This window comes from Narcine bancroftii, chromosome 5 (genome assembly GCF_036971445.1).
Source record: "Narcine bancroftii isolate sNarBan1 chromosome 5, sNarBan1.hap1, whole genome shotgun sequence".
In the NCBI taxonomy this organism is placed as follows: Eukaryota; Metazoa; Chordata; class Chondrichthyes; order Torpediniformes; family Narcinidae; genus Narcine; species Narcine bancroftii.
The window spans coordinates 95,843,079-95,867,626 of NC_091473.1; the positions used below are offsets into that span (position 1 = coordinate 95,843,079).

Genomic DNA, 24,548 nt, shown 5'->3' on the forward strand with positions numbered 1-24,548 from the left:
GATATTTAAAATTAAGGGGGAATAACAACAAAGTTTTTGTTTTTTCAGCAATGAAGTTACTGGTCAATTTATACTCAATGTTAACTTGATACGTTTCCTTCGTCCTTTATCATCATCTGGACAATTATTCTCGACTTAATCTGTGTAAAACATCAAAATAATTCATACTTTTAATGCAAAGCAATGTTATTTTATTTGTTTACAAATAAACACAATCAATATTTAGATTCAGATTATTGTCAGAGTGCATACATAACATCACATACAATCCTGAGATTCTTGTTCCTGCAGGCGAGACAGAATTACCACTTATTGGTCGTGCAAAAGAACTGTACACAACATACAAAACTGTAAAGATAACAAACTGACTGGCAATTGTGTATGCATTGTTGTGTTATACCCAATACTCTTACACTCTTCCCCTTTCCCCACCCCCGGGCCCAGGAGTACAAGTCAGAATTAGAATACATCTTATGAGTAATTATAAAAGGGAAAGTATTTAATAATAATCAGGGAACATAATACTTAAAGTGTTCAGGAGTCTTCTTTCGTTTTTGAGCCACCTCAGCGTGGTTTGCTGTGCTAGTCTTGCTCGGGACCCGTAGATGGTTGGGTTGGCGGTCAAGTTGGCGGCGTTTTCCCGCCTTCGCTGACCTTCATTGGGGACTGCCCATCTTTGCTGCCCTCCTGGTTGCGTGTCTCAGTTACTGGACTCCTCTGCTCCACGACCATCTCTGCCCCCACCCCTCCACTCAGCCTGAGGGGTGGTATGGTCGGGGCAGGCCACGACAGGTCTGGTTCCACCTCCTCCAGCTCATGAGGCCTTAGTGTCAGTCAAAGCTCGTAATTGGTCAATTGCTTCCACAATCTGTCCCCCACTACAAAAGAGTATGGGCAGGGACTCAATTTGTGCAAGATTACTCCTACCACCCATGGGTCTTTATATACAATCTTGTGCCAGAACTCTCTCACCCACTTCCAATGTTCTAGTTGAGGTCTGTGGTGATGCTGCTTTCTGCAATCGGAGACCCAGATCTGGATGAACTGTGGACAGCCTGGTCCGCAAGTTGCGGACAAACATTAGTTCTGCTGGGCTGTGTTTTGTGGTAGAATGCGGCGTGTTTCTGTATCCCAATTGGAAATCTGCAATTTTGTGTGTCCAGGAGGCATTTAGAAGTTGCATTGCTTTCTTGAATACTTGCACAAAACATGCTGCCTCCCCATTAGTACTTGGGTGATAGGGTGCGGACAAAATATGTCTGATATTGTGGTTGCACGTAAATTTTTTTGAAATGTTCTTATGGAAATTGAGGCCAATTGTCTGTAACTAATTCATGAGGCAATCCACAAGTGGCAAAGTGGAATCTGCTTTGGTATTTTTCAGCTGTGAAACTACTGATCATTTGGAGTGTGCATCCACAGCCATTAGGAAAATCTCACCCATGATTGGTCCAGCAAAGTCTACAGGGTTTGGGGTTAGCTTCAGCTTGGCTGCATTGACTGACATACTTTGCATTCTCTTACTGTTGTTTCAATGTCTCTGTCTATGGAGGGCCACCAGACATGCATCCGGGCGAGTGCCTTCATTCGTACCATTCCCGGATGGTTGTGGTGCAGTTCTGATAATATGGTAGTTTGCCATTTGGCTGGAATAATTGTATGGGTACCCCATAGTAAACATCCTTCTTCGACTGATAGTTCATGGCAGTGTAAGTGGTAAGGGTGAAGAATAGGATTTTGCTTAATGTTGCCTCATTTTCGGTTTCCTTTCCGATCATCTGGGCTGCAAGGGCAGTTGTTGAAGCTGTTTTTGGTTGATGGCTGTTTGCCTCTGTTGTCCATTCAATAATTTCTTCTCGTTGTTCTGTCTCGGGTAGCAGAATGCGTGATAAGGTATCTGCATGGCTGTTGATTGTTCCTGGTTTATGTTTTATATCATAGTTATACGCCGCTAGTAGCATGGCCCATCTTTGAATTCTGGCCGCAGCTAATACTGATATACATTTGTGTGGCCCCAGGATTAAACTAAGAGGCTTGTTGTCTGTGCTCAGGGTGAATTTTCTTCCGTAAAGATATTGGTGTAATTTTATTGCCAATCCTTTTTCTAGTTGGCCATAATTGCATTTGCTTGTGATTTGGGATAGTACTGCTCTTAGTCCCACTGGTGAAGCATCCACGGCTGGAGTAACTTCTTTACTAGGGTCATAGTGGATTTTTTTAACCCCCAATTCTTGTTGGAAAACCACTGCATGGCTGTTGAGGATTTGCTCAAGTTCTGGCTGGGAGGTGTCCGTGTGGTTTACATTTGGTATTGAACTGATTTCCAGCCAGTTTAGGGGAATGTGTTATAGCCAGTTTCTTCCAAAAAGTGCTGTTCCCTGGGTATCTACAATGTAGAGAGAGAGTGTTTTTTGGCTGCTGCTGTTTGTATTGTACTTGGACCATACATTTTCCAAACACTTTGATTCTGTCTCCTGTAACAAATCTTAGAGTTATTTCAGTTATTTTTAACAGAGTTCCTTTACACGTAATGGCATTACAGGTCCTTCAGGACCTTCGTGATGCCATCATCATCACCCTGTACAAAAACAAAGGCGAGAAATCAGACTGCTCAAACTACAGGGGAATCACGCTGCTCTCCATTGCAAGCAAAATCTTCGCTAGGATTCTCCTAAATAGAATAATACCTAGTGTCATCGAAAATGTTCTCCCAGAATCACAGTGCGGCTTTCACGCAAACAGAGGAATTACTGACATGGTCTTTGTCCTCAGACAGCTCCAAGAAAAGTGCAGAGAACAAAACAAAGGACTCTACATCACCTTTGTTGACCTCACCAAAGCCTTCAACACCGTGAGCAGGAAAGGGTTTTGGCAAATACTAGAGCGCCTCAGATGCCCCCCAAAGTTCCTCAACATGGTTATCCAACTGCACGAAAACCAACAAGGTCAGGTCAGATACAGCAATGAGCTCTCTGAACCCTTCTCCATTAACAATGGCGTGAAGCAAGGCTGCATTCTCGCACCAACTCTCTTTTCAATCTTCTTCAGCATGATGCTGAAGCAAGCCAATAAAGACCTCAACAATGAAGACGGTGTTTACATCTGGTACCGCACGGATGGCAGTCTCTTCAATCTGAGGCGCCTGCAAGCTCACACCAAGACTCAAGAGCAACTTGTCCGAGAACTTCTCTTTGCAGACGATGCCGCTTTAGTTGCCCATTCAGAGCCAGCTCTTCAGCGCTTGACATCCTGTTTTGCGGAAACTGCCAAAATGTTTGGCCTGGAAGTCAGCCTGAAGAAAACTGAGGTCCTCCATCAGCCAGCTCTCCACCATGACTACCAGCACCCCCACATTTCCATTGGGCACACAAAACTCAAAACCGTCAACCAGTTTACCTATCTTGGCTGCACCATTTCATCAAATGCAAGGATCGACAACGAGATAGACAACAGACTCGCCAAGGCAAATAGCGCCTTTGGAAGACTACACAAAAGTGTCTGGAAAAACAACCAACTGAAAAACCTCACAAAGATTAGCGTATACAGAGCCGTTGTCATACCCACACTCCTGTTCGGCTCCGAATCATGGGTCCTCTACCAGCATCACCTACGGCTCCTAGAACGCTTCCACCAGCGTTGTCTCCGCTCCATCCTCAACATTCATTGGAGCGACTTCATCCCTAACATCGAAGTACTCGAGATGGCAGAGACCGAAAGCATCGAATCCACGCTGCTGAAGATCCAACTGCGCTGGGTAGGTCACATCTCCAGAATGGAGGACCATCGCCTTCCCAAGATCGTGTTATATGGCGAGCTCTCCACTGGCCACCATGACAGAGGTGCACCAAAGAAGAGGTACAAGAACTGCCTAAAGAAATCTCTTGGTGCCTGCCACATTGACCACCACCAGTGGGCTGATCTTGCCTCAAACCGTGCATCTTGGCGCCTCACAGTTCGGCGGGCAGCAACCTCCTTTGAAGAAGACCGCAGAGCCCACCTCACTGACAAAAAACAAAGGAGGAAAAACCCAACACCCAACCCCAACCAACCAATATTCCCTTGCAACCGCTGCAACCGTGTCTGCCTGTCCCGCATCGGACTTGTCAGCCACAAACGAGCCTGCAGCTGACGTGGACATTACCCCTCCATAAATCTTTGTCTGCGAAGCCAAGCCAAAGAAAAAAGAAATGGCATTAGGGACACATTTGCCCCTGTGTCTAACTCCATCTTCGGGGGGGTGGGGGGGTGGTGGAGGGTGTCAGTTTATTTTTAGCTGTATAAATATTGCTGTGTTCGTTCTCTCTCCTCTCACTCTCTCACTCGGACACCTTCACTTTAGAAGCAGACATTTAGCTTTGATATATCCCTCTGTTTTGCAATCGTTCCATTTAGAATTTTTGAAGAAACAGTTTTCTGGTCGGTGGTTGTATTTCCCACAACTGAAACAATGTTGGCGGGAAGATCTCCTGACCAGTAGGTTTGGTTGACCCACATCCAAGTTTTTATCTGCCATTTCAGAGCTGCAGACAACCCTGTATGCAACATGTAATGTAACATCTTCAACCATTGCTAATAATGTTTGCCTTGCTTGGCGATTTGCCAGCCCCATCACTAATCTGTTTTGCTGTGCCAGATTTAGAAAATGGTCGAAATGACAGTGCTCCACCAGTTTGAGCAACGATGCCAGGTATTCACTTACTGTTTCTCCTGGTCCTTGTCTCCTTTTACCTTTCTGTGATAACTGGCGGTTTGGGGCTTAAGTGGTTCCTTAGAGCTGTGGATAATTCATTGAATATCTTCGTCCCTGGATCCTCCGGGGCTAGCAAAGTCTTAAGGAGGTCGAATGTTTTGTTGCCCATTATAGTGAGGAAGAGGGCACATTTGCAGTTTACTGGACCTTCCACAAAAGTTTGGGCTATGCAGTAGTGTTTAAATCATTCTACATAGTTATCCCAACTTTCTTCTACTTTGATGAATTCCCCTAACTTTCCCTCCGCCATCTTGGCGCGCTTTCGCCTTGATCTTTTGGCGGGAATTTGTTGGGATTGTTAGGTAATCGTTTTCTACCCTTCTGTTGTTTTCCTTCTCATGGTTGGTAGGTTTGGCTTCTTTCCTCGTTGCCACTGTTGTGTATGCACTCACACAAATAAGACTCTGATAGATAATGTTATCTCATCCTTAACTTCTATTAGACTAATATGGCTACTGACACACACATACTCTCTCTCTCTCTCTCCCTCTCTCTCTCTATCCATCCATCCTTTTATGGTTGACATAATGAAACACAACAAATCCGAAGCACGGAATTAAATTAACGTGTTGTAGGAGCAGTGCAATTGATATTATACACCATGTGTTCAAGGAAGTTATGAGGAAAGTGAACTTTTTAAAAATGAAAATAACTGAGCTCTCCAAGACAAAAACAACAGCGCTTTGAAAATCCTGTATCAACATCAGCAGCTACCCATGTTTACAGATACCACGCCACTTGGCTTGACCATTGGTGAAGGATACTGCATCAGGGCAGTAAACGATACGCTGCAGAGCAGAAACCCGCCTCCTTCCCACCTTAACAGACGGCCATGACAGCGGCGTTGACTCTTTGACCTCCGCTCAGAATATTGGGCTTAGTGGACGACAAAGCTGAGAATCCTTTCTTCGACCATCTACCAATTTTTCCACCAAACTTGGCATGTCACCAGGGCCATCTCTCCGCTTGAAGGGATCTGTTGGAAGCTTCCCACAATGGAGAGTAACGTGGTTCAAAGAACAATATCGAAAAATGTGAATAACCCATCAGTCCTGTCCAATCAATGTTCAGAATCCGCACAATGATATATTGATCTGTGCGCACTGTGAACCTGCGACGTCAAAACCTTCTGCCAGGCTCGTTTTAATTGTCACTTTGAACGGAAACAGCAAAGAGAGGGTACGGTTGGCGCAACAACTCGACAGCACCAGCGATGAGGACCTGGGTTCCAATCCCGCGCAGTCTGTTAGGAGTTTGGATGCTCTGTCCGGTTCAGTTTTCCCCTGGGGGGCTCCTGTGTCTTCCCACCTGGGGTGTTGGTCAATTGGGTAGCACGGGCTGGTGGGCCGAAATGGCCCGATCCCATGCCTAAATTTAACAAGCGCAAAGGGAATGAAGGAAAAGTTCCTCCGGGTTCTCGTATGCCCCGAAATATCAACTAAAATTTCACGCACAACTGTAAAGTTGAGGCAGTCACTGTTCTTACCAGGAATTCCAAGAACAGCAATGATGATATAAACAATTCTTATGAATCGGTAAAACTCGCTGAGCATGTTCTGTGGGCATCAGTCTTCCAGCTTCAGCAAATCTCTCTGAAGTCAAGGCATCGCACGCCCAATAATATATACCCTGTGGATTCTTTGCGGCTCCAAGGTCATTGAAACGTTATGGCTCAAAATATTCGGAAAATGAAAACACATTACATTATTTGAGTTAAGTCCCAAGGATCTGCACTGGGACCGTTGTTGTTTGTTATATATATCAATGATCTAGATGATTGGGTAGTAAATTGGATTAGTAAGTATGCGGGTGATACGTTGTGCATAATGAAGCAGGATCTTTAATATTGCAGATACTTGGGTCAGTGAGAAGAGTGGGCTGAAAGCTGGGAAATAGGGTTCAATGCTGACAAGTGTGACAAGTTGGACTAATCAAAATAGGACCTGCATGGGGCAAATGGTAGGGCGTGAAAGAATGCATTTAAACAGAGAGATCTAGTAATAGTTGTCCACAGTTCCCTGAAGGTGGATAGGTTAGTGAAGAATGCTGTTCTTTATAAATCAGAGCATAGAGGGAAAGGTTTGGGAGGGAATGTTAAAATTGTAGAAGGCATTGGTGAGGCTATATTTGGAATATTGTGTTCCGTTCTGGTCACCAAATTACAGGAAGCATATGAACAACACTGAGAGAAGATTCTCGAGATGATCCCTGGTTTTCAGCACCCAGTTACAGATAAAGCTTAAACCAGTTAGGGCCTTATTCCTTGGAGTGTAGAAGGCTGAGGGGTGGGGGGGTGGAGTATCAAATTGAAATGTTGAGGGGGATCGATAGACGAGATTTGGATGAACGTTGTCCATTGAGGAGTGGGGAGATTCAAACCAGAGTACATGAGCTGAATGTTCATGGGGGCGAAAGTGTAGCTGCAACACAAGAGGGAATTTCTTTACTCGGAGTGCGGAGTCTGTGTGTAACGAACTTCGAGTGGAGACAGGTACAATATTATCTTTTAAGAAAAAATTGGTTAGGTGTATGGATGGAAAGGGTATGGAGGGTTATGGGCAGAGAGCAGGTCAGTAGGAGGAGGAGAATTTAAGAGTTTCAGCAGACAAGATGGGCCATAAATGGCCTGTTTCCACGCTGTAATTGTCATATGGTTATACTTCTGGGCCAGATTAGACAAGAGCAATCCTAGAAAAACTCTCTGGGGTCAACCTCTGCCTATTTGACGTTGTTCATTGCTGTGCTCTTTTAATCTTGTCTACGAAGTTTTGAAATTTCAATGTCCTCACTAGGATTTAGCTTTGACTAATGGTCTCAGTTAGAGATCGGTTTAAACAGAAAGCATTAACATCTTGATACGTGTGGTGATACACTACGAGCCTATTACAGGGGGCGACCTGCAGCAAGAGCACTGGAGGACATGATAGCACCTGGCTGGCTGCCAATCATCCTCTGGGATATAGGCCACATCCGGCCCCTCATGGTCAGCCACTGGGTGTTACAGCTAACTGCAGCAGGGACTTTAAGTGGAATAAAGCCTGTTGATCCGTCTTTATGTTTTGTATCTGCTATTATGAATGTGGGAGTCATGATATCCAGCAGAGGGCAGGCTTGTACCCAACAGCAATACAGAGAGAATTTTAAGAAAATCAACAAAGTGCAAGAGACCTTAAATGACTCCCTGAATGAGTTTGTTGTTGAAGAGTCTAATGGTGGAGATAGCAACTGTTCCAGAATCTGGCAGTGCAAGTCTTATGGCACCTATACCTCTTTTCCCTATGACAGCAATGAGAACATAGGACATGCTGGATGATTTGGAGCTTTCTTGATTATTCTCTCCGATAACAGCATCCCGAGTAGTGGGGAGGGCTTTGCCTGGAATGTCCCCTACCTTTTGGAGGGCTTTACGCTTAAGGGTATCGGTGTCCCTAAACCAGACCATGATGCAGCCGATCAGTACACTTTCCACCTCACATCTGTAAAAATTTGCCAGAATTTCTGATGTCATACCAAACCACTGTAAGCTTCTGAGAAAGTCAAAGCATTGACGTACTTTCTTCACAATGCTATTAGTATGTTGGGTCCAAGAAAGATCCTCCTAGATAGTGAATCCCAAAAGCTTAAATTTGCTCACCCTCTCCACCTCTGATCTCCTGATATTCACTGGATCATATACATCTGGTTTTCCTTTCCTGAAGTCAACAATCATCCCCTTGGTTTTGGTGACATTGAATGCAAGGTTGTGGTTGGTGCACCATTCACCAATCATATATACAACCAACTACTGTGGTATTGTTAGCAAATTAGTAGATGGTGTTATTATTGTACCAAGCTGAGTAGAGCAGGGAGCTCAGAACACAGCCCTGTGGTGCTCCGATACTGATGGAGATTGTGGAGGAGACAGTACAATTCCAAAGAAACTTTTTGAATTAATATACAAAAAGATGATTCAAGAGATTTTAGTTAACAGCTTTAAAAACTAACCTGAAATAAACTAAAATTGACAGTGTAATTACTCCATTACAAATTACATGCTAACTAAATTTTGAAAGTGCGCAAGTTCAACTTCATTTACTGAACAGAATTATCAGCTTTATACAATTTAGAATTTACTTGAAATGTTTGTCTCCACACTTCATTTGTAAATATTAAATTATATCACAGGCAAAACTCTCCCCACCATGGAACTCTATCGTTGGACAGCAACAGAAATCATCAAGGAGCCACCACACCCAGCACATGGTCTGTTCTTGTACTGCCATCAGGGAAGACCTACAGGTGCCACAAGACTCATACCACCAAGTTTAGGAACAATTGCTACCCCTATGCTCTCAGACTCCTAAACAACAAACTCATTTACGGACTCTTACTTTGCACATTATTTATTATTGAATATTTTTCTGTATTTCAGTTTGTTTACATTTTTCTCTTTTGTATGCAGATCTTTTATTGAGTACAGTTTTTTTGGACTACCGATAAGTAGAAATTCTGCTTGGCCCGCAGGAAGAATAATCTCATGGGATGTCATATATGTTCTCTAACAATAACTTTTAACTTTGAAAAGAATATACCACAAGTATATCAAGTAGCAGTGATCTAGATTAACTTATTACAGTACATCGTTTGAAGAAAAATTAACCAGGAACAATATTGTAACACACCTTAAATACTGAAAAAGTTCCAAAAAATGTGTTCTACTCACTAGCCCCTTTTACACAGAGCTTAAAAGCCTGATTCTATCTGCCTTTTGAGCCAGAGGGGGAAGAGGGGGGAATAAATCGAAGGGAGATTGAGGGGTCTAGACACAACTGTCTTTGATTCACCAAGGTAGGTACTCTCAGCAGTGGAGCGTATCAAAGTGGGACCTATTTAAAATGGCAAGGGAAGATGACGTTGCCACGTTGGGTCCAGAAAAGGTTCATAGTCAGTAGCTAAGTCGAGCAGTGGACACTACTGGGCGCATAGTGTGCGAATGTCAGCGCTGCCTGTATGAATCAGATTTGGTGGGTCTGGACACAAGGGTTTGCAATCACACATAGCTTTTATTAACACATAATTTGTAAAAGAGTGTGGGAAAATGTTATACAGTACACAATTACTGCTCCTATATCTATGGTTTTATAAAAGTGTGCTAAAGGGGTGCTGAATACAATTAGCCTTAGTCTGCCCTTGTAATTGCTGATTGAAGTTGGCAGGAAAAGCATACTTCATTCATTAGTTCAGATTACAATTTGATTACCTATAATATCAACAATGGAACATTTATAGACACTTAATATGCTGGCATGCATTTGTTGACAGATAGCTACAGTTACTATAATGCAAAACCATTATGTAACCTCAATCTCAGCAGCACATACAATTGTATTTCTTAGGTTTGAATGCATATCTATGAAAATTACTAAAATCAACAGAAATAGTCAACCATTTATAAACTATGCGCATATGTAGTTTATTCCATTTAACATTTACCTCACACTCTTCTATAATTGTGTGTTAATAAAAGCTATGTGTGACTGCAAACCCTTGCGTCCAGACCCATCAAATCTGATTCTTTTCTCAACACAATATCACACTAGGCACCACCGCTACTGTGCTACCCTTCCTGCCTCTTTTGGTTCAGGAAGCTGGTTTGCTGTGTAAAAGGACTCACGGAGTCGGCTTTTCTGTTCTGAGTAAAAAAAGCAAATTGGCTTCCAAAGGCAGGTCATGTATGTGGCAATACCTCAGCTTTCAGTGCAAAGAGACTACTAATTCCTGACATAATTATGCAGAATAAAAATCTGCTATCTGACTATTTGGAAATTCCAATGGTTCAGCACCTCTCCCACCAGATAATGTTTGCTATGCTCCCTTTCCATTTACCAGAGTCCCAATTTCTGTGTTTCCCTTTAGTTCTGTGTTCCATTTTTTCTCACTTGGACCTCAATTCCTGCACTTTCCTTCGACTTACCTGGTTCAATGGAAAACTACTCATACGGTGTTAACTAACATAGTAGTGAATGAGGAGTGTGGCAGTTTTAATAGAAATAACATTCAAAAGTCTGAAAAACCTGCCCCAGTGTTTGTATGGAACTACAAGCCAGCACAATGGAATAGAAATGTGCACCTTTACAATCTGTAATCAAATTGCCTGATAGTTAGAAATTAGATCCTGGTTTAAAGAAGGAGCAATACAGGACTACACCTGCTAAACAGTGAAAACAGCATTCAATAAATTTTAACAGCAGTTTCAACTGATATGTTGGTACAATACAACTGAACAGTTTGGAGAGCAGGGAATGCCAAGAATTTTTTTAAATTTAGACACAACATAGTAACAGGTCCTTCTGGCCCAAGAGCCTGTGCCCTCCATATATCCCCATTCTCAATGACAGAGCCCAGCATGTGAATATTGCTGAAGAAGTCACAACCACGCTCATCTAGAAGTGCTGAACTGCGATATTTCTCAGCTTCCCCCCACCCCCCCCAAGATCCCCACCATCAGAAAACCCAGTCTCCAAGCAATCCAAGTGCAGTAAAATCTCTGGTAGAAGGCACTTAATGGGGATTGGTAATGACAGCTATGTGACTGGCAAATGCAAGATGCGCCAATTTTAAAATTCACCAGGGCTAATTTAATAAATTTCAATTGGGAATCTGATAAATCTAATTTAGGAGTTATATTCTCAAAATTCCCCATCAAAAATAGCTCAGGGTTCAATGGAAAAACAACAACTATAATGATGCAAAAATTTACTAATAGATCCATCCCATAGGATGATGATGGTTCCTTTCAGTCAGTTTGTGGGGTTTGATATGAGGATACCCCACTCCTCAGAAAGTAGCAGCATGGGCGTGAATGATTTGGGTTGTACAGGTCCAGACCCACCGTCTCGACATCCCTTCCCTGATCCAAAAGCATGGAGAGGTCCAAGACGACTGGGGGAAGTTCTGTTGCAGTGAATGGCCAGGCCAAGCTTCGATGCTAGGGATGTCCCTTCTGCACATGAGCTAGATGGCCGTTGACTCTACAAGAGGGTTCATCCGACCTTTGACAGGTCTTGTTTTTCATCCTACAGGGTGTCTAGCCACCCTCCACATCAGACCAGCCTTGTGGGGAGCCAGTTTAGTCACCAATCACCCAACCATGCAACAGGTAGTATTGGGTTACATGGTAGCAGTAGCACCAGACACAGCATAAACGACGTGGCCTACTACCCTTTGACAATAGAAACCTTTTCTGCAATAACAGCTATGCATCTTGCCAAGCTATTCAAATATATCATAGATATCTGCCACACAACGTAAAGTATCACCCAGGTATGCTCTCTCCACAAAAAGCAAAATAAATCTAATTCAACAAATTTACACCCAATCTAATCTCAATGATAAAAGTCATGGATGGTGTCATCAGCAGTACATGAAGCAGCACGTGCTCACTGATGCCCAGTTTCTATTCAGCTAGGATCATTTGGTTCCCAACCTCATCATGAGCTTGATCCAAACAATGACCAAAGAGTCGAATTCCAGGATCAAGCTGAGAAGGATTGTTCAAGGTACTATTTTATCTGTAGCATCAATGAGCCTTGGTAAAAATGAAGAAAATGCAGATAAAGTATTCCAATAGTCAGTTCAGCTACAAACGTTCTTAGGCAGTGCTTAGACCCAACTATGAACTAATTCTTCAATGATCTTTCATCACAAGGTCAGAAATGGGGACATTTGCTTATAATTCAATTACATTCAATCAAATTCATTCACAAATGATGTGCTCCATACCTGCATCTGACAACATTCATTCAAATGGGATGAATACATCAAGGACACCATGCAATGGCCACCTCCAACAAGTTGGATTCTCACCACTTAACAGTGACATTGAATAACATTATCAGTGACAAATTTCCAATATCCTGCTGCTTACAATTCACCTGAAACTCCAATCCACCAGCTACATAAATAACGTGGCTTCCAGAGCAGGACAGAGGCCAAGTATCTAGTGATGAATGATGTGCCACGTGATATGACAAAGCTTTCCTACCATTCAAGGCACATTGGGAATATTTTGGAATACTCTCCACTGACCAAGAGAAATTTAGCTTCAACACAAGCAGCTCAATGCCAATCACAACCAAAGCAAAAGCAGAAAGTGCCCCTCTCTGTAACTTGATGCATACCTATTCCTTTTCCATTTTTAAGGAAGGATCATTGAATTGAAGCATTTGATCTGTTTCCCTACCTATTGCTGTTGTTTGATTGGTTCACTGCTTCCAACATTTGTTTTTTTTTCCTCCAGACATCATGCATCTGAATTTGACACCATCTAAAAAAAAACACTGCTTGATGAACAGCCTATCACCCACATTAAACATCAATTCTCTCCATCACTAGTTACAGCTGGAACCATTTCAAAAATACAGCTATGCTTCAACCCTACTCTGATAGCACTTTCTAATTATCCATCATCAAAAGAAACGAGGACAAGCGGGGCATGGAAATACCAAGATCTGAAGGTCAACACCCTCCATGATGCACAATATCCCAACGAGGAAATAGGTTGCTGGTTCTTAGTGCTGGAATCAAATCACTGTGGAAGTATTTACATTAGTACTGTAGTAGTTCCAGAGGACAGCTTACTCCCAAACCTAGGCCTCTGCAAGTGGATCCTTGACTTCATCATCAGAATACCATAGTAAGTACAAATTGGAAACAATTTCTTCTCCTCACTGACAATCACACAGGTGCACATCAGCGATGCATGCTTAGCCCACTACTCTATTCGCCCTGCACCTATGACTGTAGGGTGAGGCACAATTCAAATGCAGTCTACAAATCTGCCAATGACACCATGGTTGTCGACAGGATCACTGATGGCAATGAGATGACATACAAGAGGAAGACAGATCAGCTAGTTGAGTGGTGCTACAATAACAATCTTGCACTCAACGTTAGCAAAACCAAGGAGCTGATTGTGGACTTCAGGAAGGGGAAATCAGGAGATCATGAACCAGTAGTCCTCATCGAAGAGTAAGCAGTGGAAAGGGTTAAGATTTTCAAGTTCCTGGGTGACAACATAAGAGGATCTGTATTGGGGACTCCATGTCAATGCAATCATGAAGAAGGCTTCCCAATGGCTATACTTTGTGATGAGTTTGAGCAGATTTATTATGTCACCAAGGACACTTGCAAATTTCTACAGGTATACTGTGTAGAGCTTTCTGACTGGTACAGAGGTGCACAATTCACCAGACAAGAAAAAAAACAAGAGTTGTGAACTCGGCCAGTGCCATTACAGACATCAGACTCCACTCTATCGAGGACATCTACAAGAGGTGGTGTTTTAAGGAAGCAACCTCTATCCTCGAGGACCCTCACTACCTTGGCCATGCCCTTATCACACGGAGGACAAACACCCAGCAGCACAAGGACAGCTTCTTCCCCTCTGCCATCAAATTTCTGAACGGACAATGAACCACAGATACTACCTCACTTTCTCTTATTTTTGCACTAATCTATTTGTAAATGTATTTGCACAGTAATGCTGCAAAACAATCATAATAAATTCTGATTCTGAATTCTCAGAATAATATAGAAAACAAATAAAATTCTTAAACAAGTATAAATATGCCATGCCATCTAGAAAAGCATTTAAAGTGCATATTTCTTGACTGAGGAGAAATTTCAAGATCAACTGAAGTAGAGAGAGAGAGGAACAAAAAAAGAGAAGCAGAGGTTACAAAACCAGCTTACAATGTCAAAATATACTCCAAAATATTTCAAGTGCTAGTGGTTAACCATCTCACAAAATAATGTACCCATAAGAATCCAAACTAAATTCTACATAGAGCCACAGGCATAGCTGAAATATCCACCTTCATGAATTAATGTTGATGAAGATTACACTAAAAGGCATAGATAGGACAGAAATAAACAAGGGGGATGTATAAAAAAAGACAAACTGCAAATTACAAGTTAGATGGATGTTGATCAAATTTCCTGCTGAAAATAAAAATCAGTAATAATTATAACAAAATAAACTAATGGTACAAGCCAAAGTCTTTGAAAATTTTGGAAATAAAATAAAAACACAGATGCTGAAAATCTGAAATAAAAACAGAAAAGTAAACAGGGCCAAATAAATTTAATGAAATGTGCAAAGTAATTAATGCTGTCGAAGGGGATCAAATGATACACACTGTAAATTAAATTGCATATGTATTTTTTTAAATATAGGGTTGGTTTGAAATGTGTCTATTTCAATGCAAGTAGTATTAGGAATAAAGATGAAGTCAGAGCATGGGTCAGGATGTGGGAATGCAATGTTGTGGCTGTTACCAAGACTTGGCTGACAGAAGGACAAGATTGACTGATGCAGGTACCAGGGTTTAGGTATTTTAAAAGGGATAGATGGGAGGTAAGAGGGAGGCGTTTTAGGGCAGAGACTGTATTACCGCTGTAGAAAGGGAAGACACTGCAGAGGGAATGTCTACTGAGTCAGTGTGGATAGAAGTCAGAAATAGGAAGGGAGCATCACTGCATTGGGAGTAGTCTATAGATCCCCAAATAGCCCTTGGGATACCGAGGAACAAATAATTAAGACTTTAGAATGGTGCAGAAATTATAGAGTTGTTGTTATGGGAGACTTCAATTTCCCAAATATTGACCTGGCTCCTCCTGACTGCAAAATTTGTCAGGCGTGCCAAAGAAGGAATCATGACATCAGTATGCGGACCAGTCAACAAGAGGAGAGGCCATACTGGATTTAGTACTGGGTAATGAACCTGGTCAGGAGGCAGATCTCTCAGCAGGGGAGCATTTCAGTTATAGTGACCACAACTCCCTGAATTATTCATGGTTATGGACAAGGATAAGAGCAGACAAAATTGTGATAGGATGAGGAAGGAACTAGGGACAATAAATTAAGAAAAGAAAAAGCACTGAAGTAACATGGAGGGTGTTTAGGGACCACATGCAGGGTTCTGAATAGGTTTGTCCCATTGAGACAAGGAAAATATGGTAGGAAAAGGGAACCATAGTTGACAAAACAGGTGAGGCAGTTAGCTAAGAAGAAGAAGAATACATTAGATTTAGGAAGCAATAAACAAGGAGAGCTCATGAGAATTATATGGTAGCCATGAAGGAATTCAACAAAGGAGTTAGGAGAGGTAGAAGGGGGCATGAACAGGCCTTAGAAAGTAGGATAAAGGAGAATCCCAAGGTGTTCTATGCACAAGTGAAGAACAGAAGGACAATTAGAGTGAAGGTAGGGCCACTAAAATTAAGGAGGCAATATGAGCCTAGATGCGGGGGAGGTCCTAAATGAATAATTTGATTCATTATTCAGCAGAGTAAAGGACCTTGGTCAAAGTGAGGTCAAAATAGAACAATCTTGTGAGCTGGATCATATTGAGATTAGGAAAGAGAAAATGCTGCATCTTTTTAAAAACATTAAGATTGATAAGTCCCTGAATGAGACGAGACATACCCCAGGTTGCTGTGGGAAGGGAGGAAAGAGATAGCTGGGACATTGGTCACTGGGGAGGGGCCAGAAGATTGGAGAATGGCAAATGTAGTCTCCTTGTTTAAAAAAGGTAATAGAGAGAATCCTGGGAATTATAGACCAGTGAATCTATCATCAGTGATGTGCCAACAATTGGACAGGATTCTTAAGGTCAGGATTTATGTGCATTTGGAGAAGTATAGTTTTCTTGGGGATAGTCAGCATGGCTTTGTGAGGAGAAGTTCATGCCTCATGAGCCTAATTGAGTTTTTTTGAGGTTATAAAAGAAATTGATGAAGTAGGGCGGTAGATATATGTGGATTTTAGGAAGGCATTTGACAAGAACACCCCCCCACCCCCGCTTCCCTGATGAGACTCGTTCAGAGAGTCAGGAGGCCCGGAATCCAGGGAACCTTGGCTTGGGGGACTCAGATTTGGTTTGCCGACAGAAATTATTCTGCCTGGAGGTTAGTGACTAATGGAGTTCCGTAGGGATCTGTTCTGAGACTCCTTGTCTTTGTGATTTTTATAAATGACCCAGATATAGAAGTGGAAGGATGAGTCAGTAAGTTTGTGGATGACATGGAGGAGTTGTGAAGAGTGCTGAAGGTTGTCGCAGTTTACAAAAGGATGCAGAGTTGGGTGGAAAAGTAGCAGATGGAGTTCAATCTGGATAAGTGAAAGGTGATGCATTTTGGAAGGTCAAACCTGAGGGCCGACTACAGGGTAATTGGTTGGATACTTAACAGTGTGGAAGAACAGAGGGAGCTTAGGATCCAAATCTATATATCACTAAAGGTTGCCGCATAAGTTGGTAGGAAAGTTAAGAAGGCTTAAGGATGCTGGGCTTCATTAGTTGCAAGTTTGAGAAGCCATGTTGCAACTCTACAAGTCTCTGGTGAGACCACACTTAAAATATTGTGTTCAGTTATGGCCACCTCATGATAGGAAGGATGTGGAAGCTATGGAGAGAGTGCAGAGATTTACCAGGATGTTGCCTGGATTAAAAAAAACAAGTCTTATGAGACAAGGTTCGTAGAGCTAGGATTTTTCTTTTTAAGAGTAAAGAAGGATGAGAGGTGACTTAATAGAGGTCTACAAGATTTTGAGAGGTACAGATATTCAGCCAGTGCATTTTTACCCAGGGCGGAAGTAGAAAAAACCAGGAACACTGTACAAAAGTGAAGGGAGGAATGTTTAGGGGAGACAGGGGGAGGGGTATTTTTAAAAAAACACACTGAGATGTAGCTGAAACATTAGGGGTGTTTAAGAGACTTTTTGACAGGCACATGGATGAAAAATATAAAGAGTTATGAAATAGAGAAATTTTAGGTTTTTTGGTAGGAATATATAGGTCAGCACAACATTGAGGGCCAAAAGAATTGCAAGTTCATCTTGTTAAAATTTTACATAACAATTTATTGAAACAAATGCAATGAAAACTATTCAAATCCAACATTCAAAAAAAGAATTATTCCATAAAGATCCAATTACATGACAATCTAATAGTACTTCAAACTGTCACAATTCAATGTTCAGCTACATGTTTTATCAATAAATAATGTACTTTTAAAAAAAAGTATCAAGATAAACGTACTTACCCTTGTGCCCTAACATCACAGCAAGGTGTAAAGGCGTGTTTCCTAAAAAGACAAGATACAGAGAGATGTATACAATTCTTCATCAGTGTAAGTTTTTATTTGCATCAATAAAACTCACCAAATTAAAATACCATACAACATCTAAATAATTTTAGTCTCAGTTTTACCTGAAATTGAACATTAATGAAACAGAATGAAATTTTTTTTTAAGGATTTGTTGTATGACATACAGTACTTTAAAGGTACATATGTTCCCTTCTTTTGGTTTACTATACTTTGATTAAGAATATTACTATGGTAATTGTAATATTGTAGCATACTAAAACAGATTTAAATAGCAATAAAAACTGATTTTGAAGAGTCAATAAAAATATTATTTGGAAAAATCAGCCTGATCCTCAGGCTCCAATGATTTTGTAAATAAAATGTGCAACTTGGATAGGATCTTGCAGCAAGTAGTTCTGTTCTGAATAGAGTTAAGCTGTGAGTATTGTTGGGGCAGCACAATATTCTCTGCTTTGGCCGGCCAAAGGAGAGAATTCCATTGCCTATCAGCTTTTAGGAATTACAAAATGGGACGAGCAGGGAAATCCCACCTTTAATTTGTTTTGTAGCCACAGTATTTGTGTGACAGGTTCAGTTCATTTTGCAGTGAATGGTGGTCAAGTATGTCAACAATGGAAAGTTTGGCTATAGTAACTTGGCAAAAAAAAACTATCAAGGTATGATAGGGGAGATGGTTGAACAATTTGTTACAGTATTAAAGTTAATTAATGACCATCAAGAATGTTACTGATCCACCGATACTTAAATGGCATTGATGAAGTTTTCCATCATTTCTGCTTTTGTTATGAATAATATTCAATCACACTACACATGTGGACAAACTATTATCCAAGGAAAATACAAATGATGCTGAACATGGCCATTATCATCAGAAATCCACTATTCTGAATGAATAGGGAATGGGTAAAGTGCTGGATATTGGTGCTGAAGATAGAGGCCTTCTTTGGACACTTCCTTGATGTATTATTTAAAGATCATGGAAGTGCAACAATCACATTGTAATTATTTTGCTCTTATTTTAATCAGGGCTGCAATGTGTTCAGGAGGACAGTAATTTTAATAGAAGCCAAATGAAGAGCTGTACAGGTGATTCCAGACTAACTGCCACACAATGACAACATTTTGCATCACTAATGGAAACTTCTATTATTTTTTGTTTCATTAGTTTTTCTTTCCCTGTACTGCTTTTTGTACAAGACTTGAGTCGATATTCCATGCTTCATTTCCTAGTTGCATGACAAGATACTTTCCAATTTGTACCCCCACCTCCAGGAATGAAGGACATGCACAGCTTGACCTGCTAGACAAAACTTTCTGATCTGCATTTTTACATCCTTTGCATTATTTTCTCTATGGTCCCCTTCTCTAAATGTTCCTGTTCACTTATTAACCAAATAACTTGCCAACAGTTTATCTTCCTGGTCATACCAGCTTTCATCTATTAGAGATACTTCTCTTCACACAGATGCAAATTGATCTGTTGTTCAGCATTCTAAACACAATCTGCTGGAGGAGCTCAGTAGGTTAAGCTGCGTCAGTAGGGGGAGGGAAAAGAATGACTGCTGTTTCAAGCCAAAATACTTTTATTGATATGGGAACTTTAGAAACTAGTGTAAAGAGGTCAGGGACTCCACGTGGGATTGGTGAATCAAGCATAGGCAAAACAACACAGAAAGAGGCAGAAGACTGGGAGTGCCAGGAGGGAGAAAGAGACAAAAAAAACAAAGATACAAGGTGAAGGAAGATGAGTCAAACAGGTAGAGTGGCTGATTCAAAGACAAAGGCTGCAGTGTTACAATATCAGAATCAGAATCTAACATTGCTGTATAAAAGGAGACATTTAGAACCAAGGAGTGGGGTTAGAAAGAAAGAATCCAGTGGATAAATGTGGGTGTAAAGGGATAGAATCAAAGATAAGGAGGGAGAAGATTGCTCAGGAGGTTGAGTAGAGGAGAAGGCTGGGAAAGGGGACAATAAAAAAAGGTGAGGGGAAGAAGAGGTCCAAAACAGGAGATTCATAACTTGATAGCTGTATAAGAACATTTTATGTTCATACCATTCTGCTGTAGACTGACCAGACAGACACATTGTTGTTGTTCAGTATGGGAATGGGGGTGATGGGGGAAGATGTTGAAATGGAATGCAACCAGGAACTCAGGATGACCATTGCAGACACAGAGTCAATGTTCCCAAGTCTGTTTTGGTCTCACTAATGTAGAGGAAGTTTCATCAGGAGGATTAAATGCAGTATATGAGGTTACAGGAGGTGCTTGTGAATCTTTGCCTCAAATGGAAGGGTGTTTAGAATCCAAGATGGTGATGAGGGAAGTGCAAGAGCAAGTATTACACTTCTTGCAATTGCAGTGGAAAGCACCACGGGTCGTAGAGAAAGCAAGCGCAGTGGAAAGCAGAATGGAATGGAGAAGGCTACATTTCTGATGGTGTGGTCTAGCTGCAGCTGTCAGAAATGAGAAATGATGATTTGATGAATGCAAAGGCTAGTGAGTGAAAGATGAGAACAACAGGAGCCCTATCCCTCTCCTGGTTGAAGGGGGAGCAGTTACAGCCTCTAACTTCATTTACACCAATCAGTGCTCCTGATATGGCCTCCTAGACATCAGAGACAACAAACACTAATTTGGGGACCATTTTGCATGCCATTCCCACACCAAGCTATCTGGCTTGGGTCTTCTCCACTACAAGAGTGGGACTAAATGTAAACTAGAGGAACAACACCTCATATTCTGCCTGGGAAGCCTGCAACCTAATTGTATGAACATTTCTTGAAATTAGAGGAAAAAAAAATCACATCCTCTCTCCTGTAACTTCTGTTCTCTTTCTTTTGTCTCTCAACTTTAATCCAATTTCAGAAAATCACTACACTTTCTGCAGGGCTTTGATACAGTAAGTATATTGACCAGATTAGCATAGTTTCACCACCATCCTTTCTCATCCTCTCTTATTCATGGTTCCACCCCTCTCCACCCTCAGCTCTCCACTGGACTATTCAAAATTCTCTCCCTCCCCTTTGGTCCCCTCACTGTCTCTTTATATCACCATGCGTGTCACCAGGAAGAGAAAAATCAGGCAAAACATTATACAAAATCCTGGGTGTCACCCTTGATGAAACAAAACAGACCAAATACCTTGGCATCAAAATCCAGAATGATCTACAGTGGAATAATCAAGACATATCATACAACAGTGAAGGCAACAGGAATCCTAAATTTCCTGAGACAACTTCTGTCAAGGAGAAGTTGTACCTTACCCTCATCAGACCACATTTGGAATTCGCAGTAGCTGCATGGGACCCATACACAAATAAAAACACTACTACCATTGAACGAGTCCAGATATAGGCAGCCCAATTTGTCACAAATACATATGGAAGAGAAGCTAGTGTTACAAAGCTCTTCGATTCATTAAAGTGGAGCTCACTCCAAGACAAACATGAAGCACGCCACCTGACCTGCTTTTACAAAACGCTAAACTGCCAGCTAGATATAAACTACACCAAACCCAAGCCTGCTAGGAGCAGACGATGGCACGCAACCCAATTTGTCGTGCCATCTTCCAAAACAGATGTGTACAGCAATTCATTCTTTCCCCGTACAATTAAAACATGGAATAAGCTTCACCTTACCATACTCACACAACCAGACCCAATTAAACTTAAGACCCCTCTTCTTCAAAAATTTCCTCCTTAAGCACACCCTCCCCCACCTCCAGTTTAAATTCCATACCGAAAATTTTGGAGGATCAAGAACCATTCTCAACTTTTCTTGTCATATTCCAGCACTTCCAGACTCAACCTTCTCATTTCCACTCCTCTGGCATGACTCATCTTCCCCCACCTGACCCTTTTTCTTGCCTCTCCTCCTGCCCCATTTGTCTGCAAATCTATTTCCTCTGTCCATCCTGTTTCAAGAACCCTACATGGGCCCCTATCGCAACTCTTCCACCCTGCTTACACTCGCTTCTTTTCTAAAATTGCCCAGTCTCAAGAAAGGGTTTGGGCTTGAAGTGTGAACCATTCGTTTTCTCCCACTGATGCTGCTTGACCTGCTGAGTTCCTCCAGTAGATTGCATTTAGCTTCAAATTCCAGCATCTGCAAGTCTCCCGTGTGACTCCTGTTGATCATCATTTTCTGTTTTTATTGATTAGTTAGGAATACAGTCCGCTGTTGGTCCTATTCACTGAAGCTCCGGATCTCCTATTGTTGGGAGGGCACTGTTGATTCTAATAACCACATAGTCCAGAGTGAAAGGCCATAGAAAATCTGGTCAAGTATACTGAATGTTGTTCATTCATCACGGACCATATAAATCCAAGCCTTTGTGAAACTATGCTAATCTGGACAATATACTTACTGTGTCCAAGCCCTGAAGAAAGTGTAGTGATTTACTGAAACTGGATTAAAGTTGAGAGATGAAAGAAAGAGGCTGTTCTCTTTTGAGCAAAGGATGGTCACATAAAAAGTAACTGAAGTATGAATAATCAAAGATTTTTGACATTTCTTGAGGAGAAACCATGGCAGAAAGTTCTGTAATCCACAGCTGGTGCTTTTTTAAAAAAAACATACAGCATTATAATTGGCTTTTACGTGCCCCCTCCCCCATACATCAATTAACGTACAATCCCAGGACGATTTTGAAGGGTGGGAGGAAACCGAAGAACCCGGAGGAAACTCACGCAGACACGGGGAGAATGTAGAAACTCCTTACAGACAACGCCGGATTCGAACATCCATGGCTCCCGCTACATTTTTTTTAAAGAAAATGGGTACGACAGTCAACGTCAACCAGACACTTTGAATGTCAGTAAATCCAAGGAGCAAGTTCATAAACGTGCAAAAAATGGAAGATGGGCGCAATTATTTTCAAACAACCTTAACTGCCAATCACCATTAGTTCGTTGATTTAACGATGCAAAATTCAGGACATCTTTCAGACGCAACGACATTCATTCTAAAAACTAAACCTCTCACCGGAAACTTTTCAAAATGCCGGTACGAGGCCCACTATTTAACAGATAGCGTGTGGCTTTCCTTCTAGGATTCCCCCTCCTTTACAAATCTATCCCAAGCATATTTGGCCTATGTACATCAAATGTTAAAAATCACAGAAAGATGTTAAATATTTCAATTTCCAATGGATTAATCAATTAATAGTATAACACACGCGTGCGCACACATCCACGCTGCTTCGGGCAACGACTTTCCCATTCTGCCAGAAGAGCTCATTGACACTGGGTCAAAACTCACCGTGGAGATCTTTTTGAGCGATGTTGTGGGTCCTTATTGACGAGGATAATTTACGGATATCGCCTTTAAAGACGCATTCGTGAACTGGAAAATCCTCGCCCCTGGCTGCCGCCGCCTCCGTGCTGGAAGCCGGCGTCTTGATCAGCTTGTGGTTCGCAAAGAGTTTAGCCCGGTTTTTAGTCCTAGTCGCTTCGTCGTCTTGCTCCGTTTCAGTTTCCTCTTTGAACAACCTGTGATCCCTACGCACGGAGCGGCCGTTGGGAATCCTTTCCGCCTTCTCTCCTGTCATGACGACGAGAGAGATGGTAAAGGGCACGGTGGCAGGACGACCGCCGTGGACCTCGCACACACTCGGAGGGCAACAATTGGACTTTTAGCTCCTGTTGTACCGCAACAGCCACACAACGACATGTAGAGCAATCAAACGCGGGGCTCGGAGGCTGCGGTAACATAGGACTCACACAGCGGCCTGAAGGGTGGGGTGAGGGCGGCACCAGAGAGAGCAGCAAATGTGGAACAGTAATTTGGGGGGGTGGTGGGGGTGGGGAAGCAGAAAGCAACGTCAAACTACCGCTAGAAAATAATCAGTGACACATCTAATGCCTGAAGGCCGCTGATCGGCAGCGCCACCACCCAGTTGATCAACTCTTCGCTCTGCATTGGAGCTTAAGCCGCCATTTTTCTCTCTCGCTTCCCCCGCCCCCTCTGCCAAATATCGCGATGTTTTGAGCGGTCTTCACTTTTGTCGCGATCTTTTATGACCCCGGTTGTCGTGTTGCGCTGTTACCACGGTAACAGGGACCGTTACGCGTTTTACCCGCTGGACCCTGGTTTGTGGAAGGATGAAATCCTCGCGGTGGTGCCACACAAGTATGACTTGCACAGTGGCCAGATAATCTCTCTGCGACGATATAAATGGGGAAGCATTGACTCAGGGCACTGGGACCAACCCAACAGCTCTCCTTCGGTAATCTTTGGCTTGGCTTCGCGGACGAAGATTTATGGAGGGGGTAAATGTCCACGTCAGCTGCAGGCTCGTTTGTGGCTGACAAGTCCGATGCGGGACAGGCAGACACGGTTGCAGGGGAAAATTGGTGGGTTGGGGTTGGGTGTTGGGTTTTTCCTCCTTTGCCTTTTGTCAGTTTAATGAATAGCTGCTTCAAGTTCCGAGGCGAACTTGTGGATGTGGTGTTAACATGGAATAAATTCGTGACCCTTTATGAATTTACCGTAGTAAACTGATTCCTTCTAAGTGCTTTCTGCTGTTGGGTCCCACTGAAAATTTTCATTGCCCTGCCAGTGGACGCTTCTGCCAGTTCCTGAATCGGGTGGTACAAGTCTTGTGGCACCTAAACCTCTTTCCTGATGGCCACAGCATGTCCTCG

The 24,548-nt window shown here is 42.2% G+C and overlaps 1 protein-coding gene across 1 annotated transcript in view; it reads right to left on the reverse strand.

Moving 5' to 3' along the window:
- ankrd13c (ankyrin repeat domain 13C) overlaps positions 1 to 24,086 on the reverse strand; it is a 76,575-nt gene extending 52,489 nt beyond the window's left edge. Inside the window, exons 1-2 of the mRNA XM_069938448.1 lie at positions 23,164 to 24,086; positions 17,834 to 17,875 (exon numbers count right to left, since the gene is read on the reverse strand). Coding sequence (XP_069794549.1) covers positions 17,834 to 17,875; positions 23,164 to 23,452 — 331 coding nt within the window. The 5' untranslated portion in view covers positions 23,453 to 24,086. The remainder of the gene's footprint in view (positions 1 to 17,833; positions 17,876 to 23,163) is intronic.
- Positions 24,087 to 24,548: the final 462 nt, after the last annotated feature.